At 44.9% G+C, this 16,311-nt stretch overlaps 1 protein-coding gene across 1 annotated transcript in view; it reads left to right on the top strand.

The window, feature by feature from the left end:
- Positions 1–16,311, top strand: part of evpl (envoplakin) — a 53,646-nt gene that overhangs the window by 32,562 nt on the left and 4,773 nt on the right. Inside the window, exons 13-21 of the mRNA XM_062973984.1 lie at positions 544–641; positions 931–1,116; positions 1,873–2,047; positions 2,247–2,385; positions 4,084–4,277; positions 5,161–5,311; positions 7,175–7,258; positions 7,364–7,474; positions 8,557–8,649. Coding sequence (XP_062830054.1) covers positions 544–641; positions 931–1,116; positions 1,873–2,047; positions 2,247–2,385; positions 4,084–4,277; positions 5,161–5,311; positions 7,175–7,258; positions 7,364–7,474; positions 8,557–8,649 — 1,231 coding nt within the window. The remainder of the gene's footprint in view (positions 1–543; positions 642–930; positions 1,117–1,872; positions 2,048–2,246; positions 2,386–4,083; positions 4,278–5,160; positions 5,312–7,174; positions 7,259–7,363; positions 7,475–8,556; positions 8,650–16,311) is intronic.

Below are 16,311 nucleotides of genomic sequence, written 5' to 3'. Positions count from 1 at the left end.
CCATTTTATTCTGCTGTATACATAATTATTCCCATTACCATGAACTGAGCTTAAGGAAATAATTCCCTGAGTCAATCATAATCAGGAGACAAACAAAAGGCCAGTATTCTTAAGAGAATTTTTTGCATAGCAGTTATTCACTTTGCCTCTAGACCAGTGCTTTCAAAACACACATTATTTGTATGGCTTGTTGCTTAGTACGTACATTCGCTGAAACAGGAATTTGAATTAGGTCACATCTTACAAGTTACACATTATTCTTTGCAGGTCTTGACTCGCCCACCAATGGCTCCATGAATCTATGGCAATGTTCTAATTAGTACTCTTTTCTGGTTTTTAATCCAAACTGCATTTACTCCAAAGAAATCACCAAAAGCCAACTCTAATAACACCACAAAATATTGGGAGGAGCGTGGACAAAAGCTAGACTGTGACCCTGTAGTAGGTTTCTGGCAAAGTTTCTAAACATAGTTTGCATCTACAATAGATGTGGTCGGAAAACCATGTGCTCCAAGCAAAGTTGACACTGTTTTTTGTGTTTAGGTTGGAAGGTGAGCTGAATACAGTAAAGCAGAAGAGAGCTACAGTCCAGAACACACTAAGGAGCAACCAGAAGGCACCTGTTAAAGCAAGCAATCAGGGTATGTTTGCATTGTAGCTGCTTTTAAGCTGGCATTTACAGCTTCGTTGTAGTGTGACTAAATCATTCTTGGGATTATAGCCCCACAATGTTTTAAGGACGTTTCAAACATCCTAGTGAAGGATCTGTTTTTATTGCTGATGTGAAAGACGGGAGGATACTGTTTGTTTCTTGTTTATTGATACACCATGGGCAAATTTAATTTTATATGCAGATGAAACATTTTGCTTACTATATTTAACTTGAATCGCAGCACCTCCCTTAACTGTCAATATTCCTTGTCATTACAGCTCCAGTCCGAACCTCCACCGTGTTCCAGGATGACTCCCAAGCTGATCGGTTGCTCCATAAGCTGGAGAAAATTGATGGTGACCTGGGCCAGGTCAAGAAGGAGACTTATACCCGTCTGAGGACCCCACTGAACCACAGTGACCCTATAGATGACCTTACTCAACGGATCAGAGACCATGAAGCAAGTTCTGGGGCAATCTGTATTGTTCATTTGACGATGATCGCTTGCTCTCATACTTTATCCCAAGCTAAGATGTTTATATCCTGTGGGAATCAATACCTCTATTAGTGAAAGGACAGAGGTTTTTGTGGGTAGTGGTACTAGTAGTCTTGTTATGCTTCTCTAAGGCAAAAGACTACCTGAACAAATTCACTGACATTCCTGAAAAACAAAGAGAACAATAGAGACTCTTGAAGTTGCTTAGTTAGAACTAAATCCCTGTCTTCCCCATACATAACGGTGGAATAGAAGTCTCCTTCTTCGGGATCTCCAGACAGAGGTTGATGTCAGAAGTCATTCAGAAGAATTTTACTTGAGTACTGCTGCTTGGCAAATCGCTGGACTAGATGGCCCCTGATACCCCTTCCAACTGCAAGACTCTATGATTCACTGCCTAACAAGTCTTCAGTATAGTACAGAATGAACATTTTGTTGTTGATTACCTTCATCTCTTGTTTATATAGTTACATTTATGAAAGCTGGAGGACTAAGAGTCTCACTGCCCCAAGATATGATGTGCTCTAGTCCTCCCAAATGGGGCAGCAGGAATAAAATGTGAGGCTACACAGGGTGATAAGCTGTAATCGCAGCCATCCAGTGGTAGGAAATGCATTCCTCTTGTGTCTCCTACTGTGATTAATACTGATCTCTCAGTAGGGAACTGTTACATTGAACCTAATTGATTGATATTAAGAGAAGCATTGCCTTTTTTATCAGGCAGCGACAAGAAGACTTAAAGGCATAGGAGCAGAGAAAGAGGCTGCTCAAAAGGAGTGCGAGACCTATCTTTCAAAGAAGACTGCTGGCACCACTGCTTCTCAGCTTCCTGTGATGCTCAACAACATCAAGAACAAATACAGTGATGTTAAGGTGCTCTCAAGGCTCTATGAGGAAAAGTAAGTGTTGTTAGCAGTACCTGCTACCAGAGAATGGAGTGTGTGATTGTAACAAGGAGGAAACATAATTTCAATGTTTTCTATGAAATATTAAGTGTTTTGGCTCAGATCATAGAAAATAGCATTGGTGTGGTGTTGAAGAAAACAATTCTAAAATGAATGGTTGGCTTATAGTTTTACATTATCTCCCCCCTCTCAGAGCTAAAGCAGGTGTAAATCTGGAGACTCAGATAGAGAATACAGATAAGATCATCAGCAACTTTGAGGCCAAATTATCTCATGATGGCACCATACCAGCCTCACCCAACGCATTGCAGGATCGCGCCAATGAACTTCAGGTGAGAGATCTTGGAATCAGAAGGACAGATTGGTATATAGAGCGAAATAGAGTTGAGTAGCCAAATGTCAGCTTTTTCACCATAGGAAGCAAGAGGACATTGATGAATAAATAAACAAATAAATCCCAGAGAAAACCAGGCCACACAATCAGCAGGCCCCTGAAAGGAGATGAGAATCCATCTCTACATGTAGTCTCCCTTTGGCCACCTAGCTCCCTTCCAGAGATAGGCCATTGGTAACGAAACAAGCAGAATGTGATGAACAGCATAGTATATGTGACTATATAAAAAGGAAAAGGTTTTCCCCTGACATTAAACCTAGTTGTGTCCGACTTTGGGGGTTGGTGCTCATCTCCATTTCTAAGCTGAAGAGCTGGCATTGTCCGTAAACACCTCCAAGGTCATGTGGCTGGCATGACTGCATGGAGCGCTGTTACCTTCCCGCTGGAGCAGTACCTATTGATCTACTCACATTTGCATGTTTTCACATTGCTAGGTTGGCAGAAACTGGGGCTAACAGTGGGAGCTCACCCCGCTCCCCAGATTTGAACCGCCAACCTTTCGGTCAGAAAGTTCAGCAGCTCAGCAGTTTAACCCACTGTGCCACCTGGGGCTCCCATGTGACTGTATAAATACAAATATTATATGTAAAGCTAAATGACAACTAAGAGCATTCCCACAAGGGGCAAAAACTACAAAAAATTCTAACTACAGGTTTCTGTCAGAAAGATAAACTTAGCACTAGTATTGCATGCCACGTACTGCATGCCAAGGATGGCAAAAAAACAAAAAACAAAAACTAGACTCACCATGAATCCTTCATCATCTGTCTCCATGACACACAGCAATCTCAGGTGACTATCCCAGGTTTTCTGGAATTAAACCAACTTTGCCCTCTTTTGGGCAGTTTGCTGGAAACTTGCTGGATCAGGCACAACGGAAAGGGGATAGCTAATCCTTGTGTTGCACTAGGACATCACCACATCCTCCGTGGCATCATTGCTACTCCCTACCAACCACGGAGCTCCACATGGGTACCTCACCATTGTAGTTGGGTCTGCTGAAGTCATAACAGTGCATCACGGTCAAGCCCCTCTTTCTTGCTGATTGCATGGACAGACCTCACTGCCTGTTGCTGGATGAGAATGATTGCAGTGATTCAGAGGGTGAAGTGACATGCCATTGGGGCCAAAGTGGTCCCAGCCCATGTAGACACCAGCTCCAGAATCAGTGCATCTGGGGCTCCTCTGGAGAAAATTTATACCAGAGTTTATACCTACCTGGTATAAACGCAGCCTTAATTTTCCCAACAGGGCAAAGCACCTACTAGATCCTTAATGCTTCCATAGGCCTTCTCTCTCCCAGCTGCACTTTCATTTCTTGCTTCTGTGCTTATACTTTCCTCTAACCATAATCAGTGTTCTCACACACATTACAACCAAAATATACCCAATTTAATAAAATCTAGTGCAACTGTTTACTTGTTCTTTGTTTCTCCCACGCATCCTGTTAAGACAAATCATTTCCAAATAATGTAGATGCCTTTCTACTCCTACATGTTCAGTTGTCAGCATCGTTCTCTTTGTGGAGGTATAATTTCTTGAGAGGGGGGCAGACTGGGAAAACAAATGTATCAGGATTTATTTATTTGTTTAAACAAAATTGCTCTTCTGAACTCTGTGCCTCTTCCCCTTGCAGAAACTGAAGCGAGAGTTAGTGAAGCAGGAGGACTGTTTGCTGAAGTTAAACCGGAGTCTCAAGGATGCAGAGCATTGCTGCAGCGCTGTGCAGAACAACTTCCAGGAGTATTGCCCAGATCTGCCGAGGCAGAAGAAGGAAGTCCAGCTCCTTAATGACCGATATCATGCTGTTGCTGACCAGCTGGATCATAGGTAGGAAGCCCAGCCCTCTTCAGTAGTGGAGATAGTGGTAAAAGTAATGTGGAGGCAAAGGAGACCATGTTGGACAAAACCTAGAGAAGTTACTTTTGGCCATCTTGTTTTCTGTTCATACAGTATACAGACTATGTCTAGCATCTACTATGTAGTATATCCATATGTGCAACTGCCAGATTTGGAAAGGACCATCCTGATTAAAGCTTTGTCATCCCACTTTTTTTTAAAAAAACATCCCAGTTCCAATATTCTCCTCCCCTTTTGGCCTTATCTTAATTCAGTAACTACAAATTGAGTTCAAAGTGTAAAGCTATTTTTTACTCAGTTACCTCAGTAGTGGCGGGTGTGTGTGTGTGTGTAAGAGGAGAAATGGTGGAACTTTCCACCATTTCCAACAGAGAGAAAAGCAAACTACTGTAGCCTCTTTTAGCTTGTGTATTCTCCCTCATTAACTACTTTTACAATGTTGACCACACTTTGATGTTGCTTAGGCCCTTTCTACACTTCCATATAATCCAGATTATCAAAGCAGATAATCCACATTATCTGGTTTAAACTGGATTATATGAGTCTACACTCATGTAATCTCCCAGGAGTCTTCCCTTATGTAGGCTGCAGTAAGGAAGCTGCCTACCTGGCTACCTCTTGGTGAGAGCAGACACTGTAACTACTCTTGAAGGAAATTTCTGATTGACCACCAGTGTTCTGCAGGATGTGTGTTGCTGCCCCACAGGGGTGGACTAGATGGCCATTCCAACTATGATTCTATATGTCTTTACCTAATTTGAACATGAAAATCAGAAAGAAAAGCTCCTCTGGGAGAATCTTCCCTATAACAGCTCTTTCTAATCCCTTTCTAATCATGCCCCTATCCATCCAGAGAGAAGACACTCAGGAATACCAGCCTCACCTACCAACAGTTCCAAAATGCCAATGAGAATTTGATGTTCTGGCTCAACAATTTGCCCAAGTACCAGGTGAAGACCACAGATGGTCCCAGCCAGATCAATTACAAGCTCCAGGCACAGAAGGTGAGAACTATGCTGTCTTCAGTCAAAGAGGTGGAAGATTGGGAATAACTAGTTAAACTGTTATGTTAGGAGCCCCCGGTGGCGCAATGGATTAAACCCTTGTGTTGGCAGGACTGCTGACCAAATGGTCGGTGGTTCGACTCCGGGGAGCAGGGTGAGCTCCTGTGTCAGCTCCAGGTTCTCATGCGGGGACATGAGAGAAGCCTCCCACAGGATGGTAAAACATCTGGGTGTCCCCTGGGCAACGTCCTTGCAGACGGGCAATTCTCTCACACCAGAAGCGACTTGCAGTTTCTCAAGTTGCTACTGATATGAAAAAAGCTATATGTTAATTGGTCCCCTGTCCAAACAAGGCCTGATAATGTGAGGGTTAATAGGCACTCACAATCACTTTGGAAATAACTGATATAACTACAGTAGAGTCTCACTTATCCAACATAAACGGGCCGGCAGAACGTTGGATAAACAAATATGTTGGATAATAAGGAGGGATTAAGGAAAAGCCTATTAAACATCAAATTAGGTTATGATTTTACAAATTAAGCACCAAAACATCATGTTATACAACAAATTAGACAGAAAAAGTAGTTCAATACGCAGTAATGTTACATTGTAATTACTGTATTTAAGAATTTAGCACCAAAATATCACGATATATTGAAAACATTGACTACAAAATGCGTTGGATAATCCAGAATATTGGATAAGCGAGTGTTGGATAAGTGAGACTCTACTGTAGTTGTATACTAAATAATCACTCCAACAAAGCTCAACAAGTAAACATGATGCCTACAAGCAGTTGTTATTCCTGTGGGGCAATGAATAATCCCTTGTTTTTCTTTTCTGGGGATGGTTCTGGAGTTGTTAGAAACTTGAGGATCCATGAAAAATATGTGTCATAGCACTATTCTTTGAAAATCACACATTGATTCTGAGTTAAGGAAAGAATGCAGTTATTCAATAGTTTGCTATAATGTTCTGTATATGCTCAGAGGCTTGCAAAATATTTCCAATTAGAAATTCCCTACTTTGTTTTACAAGCTCATCTTTATAGCCAGTTTTTGCTGCCCTTCACTGTTGCAGTGGATTAGTGTCACCTAACTAGAATGAACTAGTTCTTGTTATTCTTTTTCCAGACCAGAAAACAATTCATGTTTGAAAGATGGGTTTAGAGCACATATGATGCTTGGAGTGGAGGTGAAAAGAAGAGGGATGCAGATCAAGGACAAAATTAATATAGTTGTTAGATCCCATGTTTTAGGATAGCCTTTCCCCAACCTTGCACCATAACCTACACTTTGTAATCTAGCACTTCTAAATAGTGCCTGGTTGGGAAATTCAACTTTAAAATGTCACAAATAACATTTTTGAGGAAGTCAATAGTAAAACTTAGTGCTCATAGAAGACAACTCACATTGCACTCTCTGTAAATCCCATGATTTTAAGACTCACTAATTGAAGTAAACAATGACCCACAAAGCTCAACAATCAAACTATTTCAGTATTTAACAGTGAATTAATTTTCACATTTCTAGTGCTGGAATTTAACAAACCAACTTTCCTGTTCCATGTTTCAAGCTTGGCTTCTGTCATGTTGAACTGTATGAAACAAAGGAATATATACAAGAAATAGCCTTAAAATTACAAAGAATGTGAAACAGTGGAAAGCAGTTCTGGAAGTTTACACAGTTAGGGCCTGCTTATCTCTAAAGCAACTAGAGCAAAAATCCCTTTCAGAGAGGGAAGTTTTAAATTTTGTTGTCTAAAACGAGCATGCATTAATATTTTAGAAATTGATAATGAACAGTTATCCAGCAGTGAACTGGATCGTGTCCTGACTCTCGATTTCTGTTTCCCTTGCAGAGGCTGGCAAATGAAATCCAGAGTAAAGAGTCTGACAAGAATTCAGTGGTCAACTTGTCTCAGAATGTGCAATCTGTCCTTAATGTACGTTGCGGTGCTCAATGAATTTTCTATTTCTACTTGATGAACCATTGTATTGTTCTCTGGATGTTTAAAAACTAATGAATTAATTTGTTTGAAAAAAATCAGGATTATGAACTCCAAGCAGGAAAATATCGGTCCTCTCTAGATCCCAGTTTGACTGCTTCCTCTGCAAAACGCCTCCGCGTGACCCCCCTTCAAGAGAGCATCCAAGCTGAGGTGAGAACCCGAACCAGAGCTCAAGTTTATTTACATAAATATTTTATTTATTTTAATCAGCCATTTTCCATGTCTTAAAAACAGTTTTAAAAATGTCAAAATAGAGCAATACCTCATGAAAGTGCCAACATCTTTGTGGTGAGAGGGGGGAAAGCATTAAGATGCCTTCACTTCAAAAAAAAAAACAACTAACAAAGCTACATGCAGTTAAAAATAAATGTTTCAGTGAAATAATCCATTAAACTGATGAAAGCAATCCAAAGGGGAAAGTGTTTTCTGAAGAAAGAAAAGGCAAGTGGAGATACATTTAGATATCCTATAAGTAAACAAAGCTTCTTTTGCCTAAAGCTAATTTTTTCAAGCGAACTTCAGGTCTCTGTGTCTGTGATGCAAAACTCCCTATGGTTACACTTTTCTAACACTCACACAAGTCACATTTACGTACAAGCCACCCCAAACACTTAGGTCCTCTGGGGTGCGTCTTCTCCAGCCAACAGTCACCCAGAGGATCCTTTCATTCACCACCCCAAGACTGTGGAACAAGCTGCCAGAAGAGCTCTGACAGCTAAATCAGTTGTCAGAATTTAAGAGAAAATTGAAGACCTATGAATTTTAAACTCATGTCCTGTGTTTACTGTTTTTTAATCTTTGTTCTGTGTGTTTTAATATATGTATTTCATATGTTTTAAATAAGTTTTAGCATATGTATTTTACATAATGCTTTATGAAGTGTTTTAACTATAGTGCACCTCAAGCCATGAGAAGAGGCGAGTAAGAAAGAATTATTATTATTTGTCACATGCAAAGTGAATAAAGGAGGCACAATTATAGTAGGACAGTGGCTATACACACTTGCCTAGGAGTAATTCCCACTGAATCCAATAGGATTCAACTCTGGACAGAGATGTTTATAGGAATGTTGTGTCTGGAAGGTTAAACAAAACAAGTGAAACTCCAATTGGCATTGTCACAGCGCATTTCTTTAGGAAATTTTGGTAGCTTTGAAACAGAGTAGAAAATTACAGCATATCACAGAAAGAAATATCACATTGTCTGAATAATGTTTTATTGATTCTCCTTAGGAAAACAATGTGACCAAGCTCTTTACAGAATCCGCTGCTGAAAATAAAGAGCAGCTCAGCCGGCTGGAATTTGCAAAGAAAGTTCTGGATAAGGTATATGTGCATCATGTGGAAGGCTTAAATAGAATAAGTCCTAGATAACTCATTTGGTATCTCCTTGGGGCTAAGAAGATCTCTTGGTTGCTTTTTTTGTTTCAGAGAAAATCATAGAATCATAGAATCATAGAATAGTAGAGTTGGAAGAGACCACATGGGACATCCAGTCCAACCCCCTGCCAAGAAGCAGGAAATCGCATTCAAAGCACTCCCGACAGATGGCCATCCAGCCTGTTTAAAAGCCTCCAAAGAAGGAGCCTCCACCACAGTCTGGGGGAGAGAGTTCCACTGCCGAACAGCCCTCACAGTGAGGAAGTTCTTCCTGATATTCAGGTGGAATCTCCTTTCCTGTAGTTTGAAGCCATTGTTCTGCGTCCTAGTCCGCAGGGCAGCAGCAAACAAGCTTGCTCCCTCCTCCCTATGACTTCCCCTCACATATTTGTACATGGCTATCATGTCTCCTCTTAGCCGTCTCTTCTGCAGGCTAAACATGCACAGTTCTTTAAGCCGCTCCTCATAGGGCTTGTTCTCCAGACCTTTGATCATTTTACAAAAAATGAAAAACAAAAAAAAAGCTGCTTCAAGGTGCTGTTGTATTACCATACCCTAATTATTTTATCATTTGAATTCAGCAAAGAACACATGGATGTATTTGTAAAAAAAAAAAAAAAAACCTGCCAAGGTGTGGATGTGTCTCCTACCTGCTTCGGCTAGGCCTTCACCCTTGTTAGTTGACAATAGTGCCTAAATCCTTAAACATTCAGTATAGAAGGTGGCATCCTCCTCTCCCTGTGCCAATTTATTTTATTTATTTGTCTTGTTTAATATATATCCTGTCATTTTCCTAACAAGGGAACTAAGTTGGCTTACAACATAAAAGACACAACAAAAAAACATGATAGTACAGTAATAGCTGTTGTGTAAATCACTGATATTTTAACATCAATAAATGAAAAAAAACTCAGCACATTCACTCAATTAAAAGACTTTTGCAGAAGTCCCCTCAATTTCAATTTCTGTTACCCATTAATTGTTATAGCCCTATGCTTTATAGCTCTCAGATTGATAGTGCTTATATTAGTCATGCTCTTACATCCAGCTACTTCTGTCTTTGCCTCTTGCTGTATCTACATTGCAGAATTCATGCAGTTTGAAACCACCTTAACTGCAGTTATTTAATCTTATGGAATTATATTGTTTTCAAGATTTTTAGCTTTTTCTGCCAGAGTGCTGGTGCCTCACCAAACTACAAATCCATGGATTCCATAGCATTGAGCCAGGACAGTTAAAGTGGTGTCAAACTGGATTAATTCTACAGTGTAGATGTGGCCTAAATCCCTAAGGCAACAATAGCTACTTTCTGAAAGTTATCCTAAAGACAAGAAGAAAGCACTATTATTTGTCTAAAATTGCAAAGCTTATTCCATGTGAGCCATGGGATGTTACTTTAGTTGCCATGGTGCAACTAGGAACGGGCACCTCCACTGCTCAGTAAGATTTATGCTTTTATTCCTTCTTCTTTTTGCAACATTGATATACAGTATATTGAAGAGGGTATGTTGGTTATTTGCATGTATTCCTTCTTTGTTCAGTCATGGTCAAATAATATTAATCTATTCCTTTCACCTGAATGATTACTGTTGTTGTTGTTGTTGTTGTTCTTTTTATCCCACTTCCCCCAAAATTGGGACCTAAAGCAGCTTATAATTTTTAAAAATAATAGAGTTAAAAGCAGGCAACAATTAAATATTATAATAGGATTAAACTTGTTACAAGTTTTTAAAAGTTAAAATACAATTTAAAAATAAAAAGCTTTAAAATGCAATTTACCTAATAGTGCCCCAGCTTGTTCTTTAAAAACTTTGTTTTAAAAATCTTATAAAAAGAACTTTTCTACACATTTCTAATAATTCTGTTTTCTGGTTTTTGACTTAGTTCATCTTCTCAAATTCTACATTGCTATGTGTCATTCATACTTCAGGTTTTGTTAGTGGTAATATTACATCATCACTGCATACAGGTGTAGTTTTTAGCTTTTTCTTCGTGTACTCTGTGAATGCACACTAATGGAGAGACTGCGCCTGCGCAGGTTCCAACAGAAACTCTTCCCAAGCTAAAGTTTTAAATTTTGGCGGTAGCCACGCCCCCCGTCCCCAGAGGGCATATAAGGCGGCCCTGGGCGCCCGCTCTCCAGTTCCTTTTTTTCCGCCGCAAGGTTCACTTCGGATTCTCATGTCTACTACTCGCTTCAAACGCTGCACTCAGTGTGCCGCTAAAATCCCTGACTCCGACGGCCACGCCAAGTGCCTCTTCTGTCTTGGAGAGGCCCATGTCGTCGGTACCTGCCGTTTTTGCCTAGCCCTAACGGCTCAAGCAAGGAAAAATAGAGCCGCGAGACTCAGAGCAGCGCTCTACGAGAAGTCGCTCACCCCTGAGCCCACTCCGTCGACATCGGGCACGACGTCGACGCCGAACCCGAGACCGATGTCGGCACCGGCTGCTAAGGCCCCTTCAGTTTCGTCAAGGACGTCCAGGGCCTCCAAAACAGCTAAGCCCGTCAAACCGCCATGCACGCTCACCACGGTCACCGTGTCGACTCGTTCTGGCAGAGTGGGCCCCTCCTCGACGTCGAGCTCGGTAGCCTCCGTGTCTTCCATTCGATCCCACCTTGGGTCTCCTCCATCAACCTCCGCGATGAAAATCGCTTTTAAGAGAGCCCACGAGGAAGCTCGTCGAACCCAGTCCGATTCGGCAATGGTCCCTCCGACAGCGGGGAAATCTCTGAGGGTTCCTTCTAAGCAGCCGCTTGCTAAAAAGAGGGCGACCCAACGCTCCTCTTCTTCTGCCTCTTCTAAAAAAGACCTCCCTTCTTCTTCGGCGACTTCTTCTAGGAGATCCTCTCCGATCGCTCCTGCCCAGCGGCCTCGTCAACCCTCTCCCCGAGTTCTGTCCGATGGCGAACTTCAGGACTCACCCCACCACTCCACCCAAACAGTGGTCAGGGTGCCGTCGCCTCGGCCTGCTGCCGTGCATCGTCCATCACGCCAGCAGCTCTTTCCCCCGACCTTGACACCGGAACGGGGTAGACAAACCACCCGCTTGGCTCGAGCTGCCCAAGCTTCGGCCTCCAAAGAAACTCGGGCTCAGATGGCTCCTGCTCTTGAGGCTTTGCCTCCCCCAGAGACTGTGCTATCATCTCCCCCTCAGTCCCCCCAAGGGGCCGAGGACGATGAGATCGATATCGATCGCCCTGACTCCGCTCTCTCAGCCTCAGTGGTATCTCTCGGTCTCGACCTCTCTCCTCCTCACGATGCATACGAGGTGGATCCTCCCTCACCCACGGACAATATTCGGGCCTTTTCGGATCAAATGGTGAGAATGGCCGATGCTCTAGGTCTAGAGATCAAACAAACTTCTAAGGCGGTGTCTGATCTGGTTTTCAAGCGGGTCCAAGCCCAAGCCCCTCCGGCCACGCTGCTTCCGTTCTTGCCTTACCTTCTGGACGTCATCCAGGCATCCTGGAAGACTCCTTCCTCGATCCCTCCTACCTCAAAAAGGATCGAATCCTGGTACCGCACCGATGACGATACCTTGGAGTGGCTAAAACATCATCCCGACCCGAATTCTATGGTCGTCAAGGCTTCACAGACTTCCGGTCGTGAGTCAAATACTCCTGCGGATAGAGAAGGCAAAAGGTTTGACGCGGTGGGCCGAAAGCTCTATTCTGGGGCCCTTCTACTTTGCAGAATGGCGAACTATGGGGCCTGTATGGGTGCATACCGGCAAATCCTTTGGGAGAAAGCTCAGCCCTTCTTCTCAAAGTTGTCTGACGAGGACCGTTCGGTGCTGTCCACCCTTCAGCAAGAGGCTGACTCCCTAGCCCATCATCAAATTCAGATGGCAAAACATACAGGCGACACGGCCGGTAAGATGATCGCCCACGCCATTGCCATCCGCCGTCACGCCTGGCTGAGGTCATCGGGCCTGTCTTCTTCTTCCAGGCAAGTTATTGAAGACCTTCCGTTCGACGCCTTGGGTCTCTTTAATTCCGGCACCGATGATAAACTCAAAACTAACCATGATTTTAAGGTCCTAGCTACCAAATGTGGCGACCAGCCTCAAACTCATCGCACCAGATGGTTTCCTCAGCGCTTTCGTCGTTTTCCGCCCCCTTCTTACCGTCACCAATCCTTCAGGCGTCCCTCGGTTTCGAATAACCAGAACCGCCAACAACCTCGCCGTCCTGCTCATCCTCAGAAGCAGCGCGGCCGTGCCACTCCTACCTCCGGTCAGCCTCATCGGCGTACCTGACGCCACCTTTCCTTGTCAGGTCTCTACCTCCGATATCGATGCAAGACCCACTCCTCCGCAGCCCTCCCCTCTGCTACATCAACCTCACGGCCTCTTTTCAGATCGCCTGGCTCCTTTCTTCCATCAGTGGGAGTCTATTACTTCGGATGCCTGGGTTCTCCGAATTGTTCGAGACGGTTATGCCTTGGAGTTCGAAGAGCTCCCGCCCACGGGACAGATCCTTCTCTCCAACCCTTCTCAGGAAATTCTCGCCGAAATCGACACCCTCCTCGCCAAAGGGGCTATTCGGCCTTCTCCATCAGTACAGGACCCTCAAAGCTTCTTCTCCAGGTACTTCACGGTCCCGAAGAGGGGAGGGGGGCTCCGCCCCATTTTGGACTTGCGTGTGCTCAATACGTTCATACGCCCAACAAAATTCAGAATGGTATCCATCACTTCCATCCTCCCTATGCTTCAGCGCGGAGACTACTTCGTCTCCATAGATTTACAAGACGCTTATTTCCACGTGGCGATTCGAAAAACCCACAGGCGCTTCCTTTGCTTCAAGGTCCTCGACCAGACCTACCAGTTCACCGTTTTACCCTTCGGCCTCGTCACAGCCCCAAGGGTTTTCACCAAGGTCGTCGCTGTGGTGGCTGCCCACCTCAGACTCCAAGGGATCACAGTTTTTCCGTATCTGGACGATTGGCTTCTGGTCGGGTCCGACCCTGTCCTCCTCCGTCGTCATGTCGACGTTACCCTCACTCTTCTCGACTCTCTCGGTCTCCAGTTAAATCTCGACAAATCTCACCTCATTCCGTCGAACAAGATCCGCTTCATCGGCGCCCTGTTCAACTCACTCCCTCAAACCGTCTCTCTCCCGCTCGACAGGTTTCTCGCCCTTCGGCACCAAATCTCCCTCTGCGAAACCAAACAGAGAGTTCGAGCCCGGTCCATCCAAGTGCTCCTGGGCCACATGGCCTCCACAGTCCTCACGATCCCGTTTGCCAGGCTCCACCTTCGCACCCTGCAGCGTTGGTTTATAGACGTTTTCAAGCCATCCTGCCACCTCAACTCGAGGTTTCTCTCCATCCTGCTCCATGTTCGACGGTCGCTCCGCTGGTGGAAGTCCCTCTCCAACGTTTGCAAGGGCCTCCCGTTTCATCAGCCTCCTCCTTCGGTCACCGTAACCACGGACTCCTCCAATTACGGCTGGGGAGCCCACTTGGGCAGTCTCACCATACAAGGTCTTTGGTCTCGCTCCGAAAGGACCAATCACATAAACTTTCTCGAACTTCTCGCCATCTTCAAAGCTCTGAAAGCCTTCTCCCGCCTGATCTCCCAGAGGTCTGTCCTCGTTCAATCAGACAACACAGTGGCAGTCTTCTACATCAACAAACAGGGCGGCACGGGTTCGAGAAAGCTGATGCTCCTTTCCTCTCAGCTGTGGTCCTGGTGCATAAGCTGCAACATACAGATCCTGGCAGTCCATCTTCCCGGGATCCAAAACGACTTGGCGGACGCCCTCAGCAGGATGACGAGTTCCTCCCACTCTGGACCTCTTTGCCTCTCCCCAGAACGCGCAACTACCTCGATACGGCGCGAGACTTCCTCCGGCCTCCTTTCCGGGCTGCCTGGGAGACGCTTTTCTTCTGGACTGGTCGTCGGAACCGATCTACCTCTTTCCGCCTTTCCCTCTGATACCGAAGGTCCTCCAGAGACTCTGGTCGATTTCGACGTCGGCGATCCTGATAGCACCAGCTTGGCCTCGGCAGCCTTGGTACCCGGCCCTTCTCCACCTCTCCAAAATGAACTTTCTCACTCTACCTCTTCTGCCGCACCTCTTATCCAGAGAAAACGGCCAGATCCTGCACCCGGATCTCCCCTCTCTACATCTCACTGCATGGAGAATTCTCGCCTAACCTCCCTCCCGCAAAACCTGCAGGAGGTCCTCCGTGCAGCTCACAAGCCGGCTACAACCAGGTCATACACTTATAAAATCTCCCGCTTCCGTGCCTTTCTTCGGTCCCGGGACATCGCCGCTTTTCCGACCTCGATACCGATAGTGTTGGACTTTCTTATGACCCTTGCAGACCAGAAGCTTTCGCTTTCCTCTATGAAATCTTATCTGGCTGCTCTTTCGTGGTGTTTCCAACAACATGGTAGACCATCTTTATTCTCTGATCATCTTGTGAAAACCTTCTTAAAGGGGTACAACAACATCCGTCCGCCCTCCCAGCCGCCTACGCTGGGCTGGAACCTCGAGCTCGTGCTTTCCCAGTTAATTTCCTCTCCTTTCGAGCCTCTAGCATCGACCGACCTGCGTCTACTTTCTTGGAAAGTAGCTTTCCTGGTGGCCATAACTTCGGCTCGCAGACCCTCGGAGCTGGCGGTCCTTAGGGTTGATGAACCTTATCTCCGCTTCCACCATGACCGAGCCGTTCTCCGCCCGGACATCACCTTCCTCCCCAAAGTGGTCTCGGCCTTTCACCTTAACCAGGACATTGTTCTCCCTGCTTTCTTTCCAAACCCCTCGTCTCCCCTGGAACGGAGGTTGCATCTCCTCGACGTACGTAGGGCTCTTCTCTTCTATCGCGACCGCACCAGGGACATTCGTAAGACTCAGAGACTCTTTATAGCCCATGCCCCAGATAAGCTGGGCGATCCTATTTCTTCGCAAAGGTTATCTCACTGGATTGCTCAGGCCATTGAACTTGCCTACGAACTGGCTAAACGTCCACCTCCCCCGTCCGTTCGCCCGCGTTCGACGAGAGGTCTTTCCACGTCAACTGCCTTTCTGAGGGGCATCCCTCTGGACTCTATCTGTAAGGCAGCGATCTGGTCTAACCCCCTTACTTTTGTGTCTCACTACAGAATAGACCAAAAAGCCTTAAAAGACTCAGCCTTTGCTAGATCGGTTTTATCGTCCTGTCTGTCCTGAGGATCTCTATCTCCCCGCCCTTATCCTCAGAACTTACCTACCATTCAGCCCCCTGGAGGGCTCCTCCTCATGGTTTTTCGCTATAAGATGTCCCCGTGTTTGGCCATCTCGTTATGCCATATCTATGTTCTGATTTGCACTGTTTTCCTAAACGATTGTGCCTTATGTACTTCTCCTCTCTCCCCTTCGGAGATGATGCACGGTACTTGTTTTCCTCATGCTTGAAATTGTTTATTTAGTGTCCTACCGAATTCCTCTCTCGGCATGATGCTTGTGTTACTTATATGGGTCCTTCGGACCATGTTATTTATGTTTAATAAAGATGTGTTTGGACATCAACTTGTGGTTAAGGTTTGCCTTGTCCCACCATCCGGGACCTAAGCGTGCTAGTCTCCATTAGTGTGCATTCACAGAGTACACGAAGAAAA

This window comes from Anolis carolinensis, chromosome 2, assembly GCF_035594765.1.
Source record: "Anolis carolinensis isolate JA03-04 chromosome 2, rAnoCar3.1.pri, whole genome shotgun sequence".
In the NCBI taxonomy this organism is placed as follows: Eukaryota; Metazoa; Chordata; class Lepidosauria; order Squamata; family Dactyloidae; genus Anolis; species Anolis carolinensis.
Note: the sequence above shows the minus strand (reverse complement) of the source record. Positions and strands in the feature narration are given on the sequence as shown.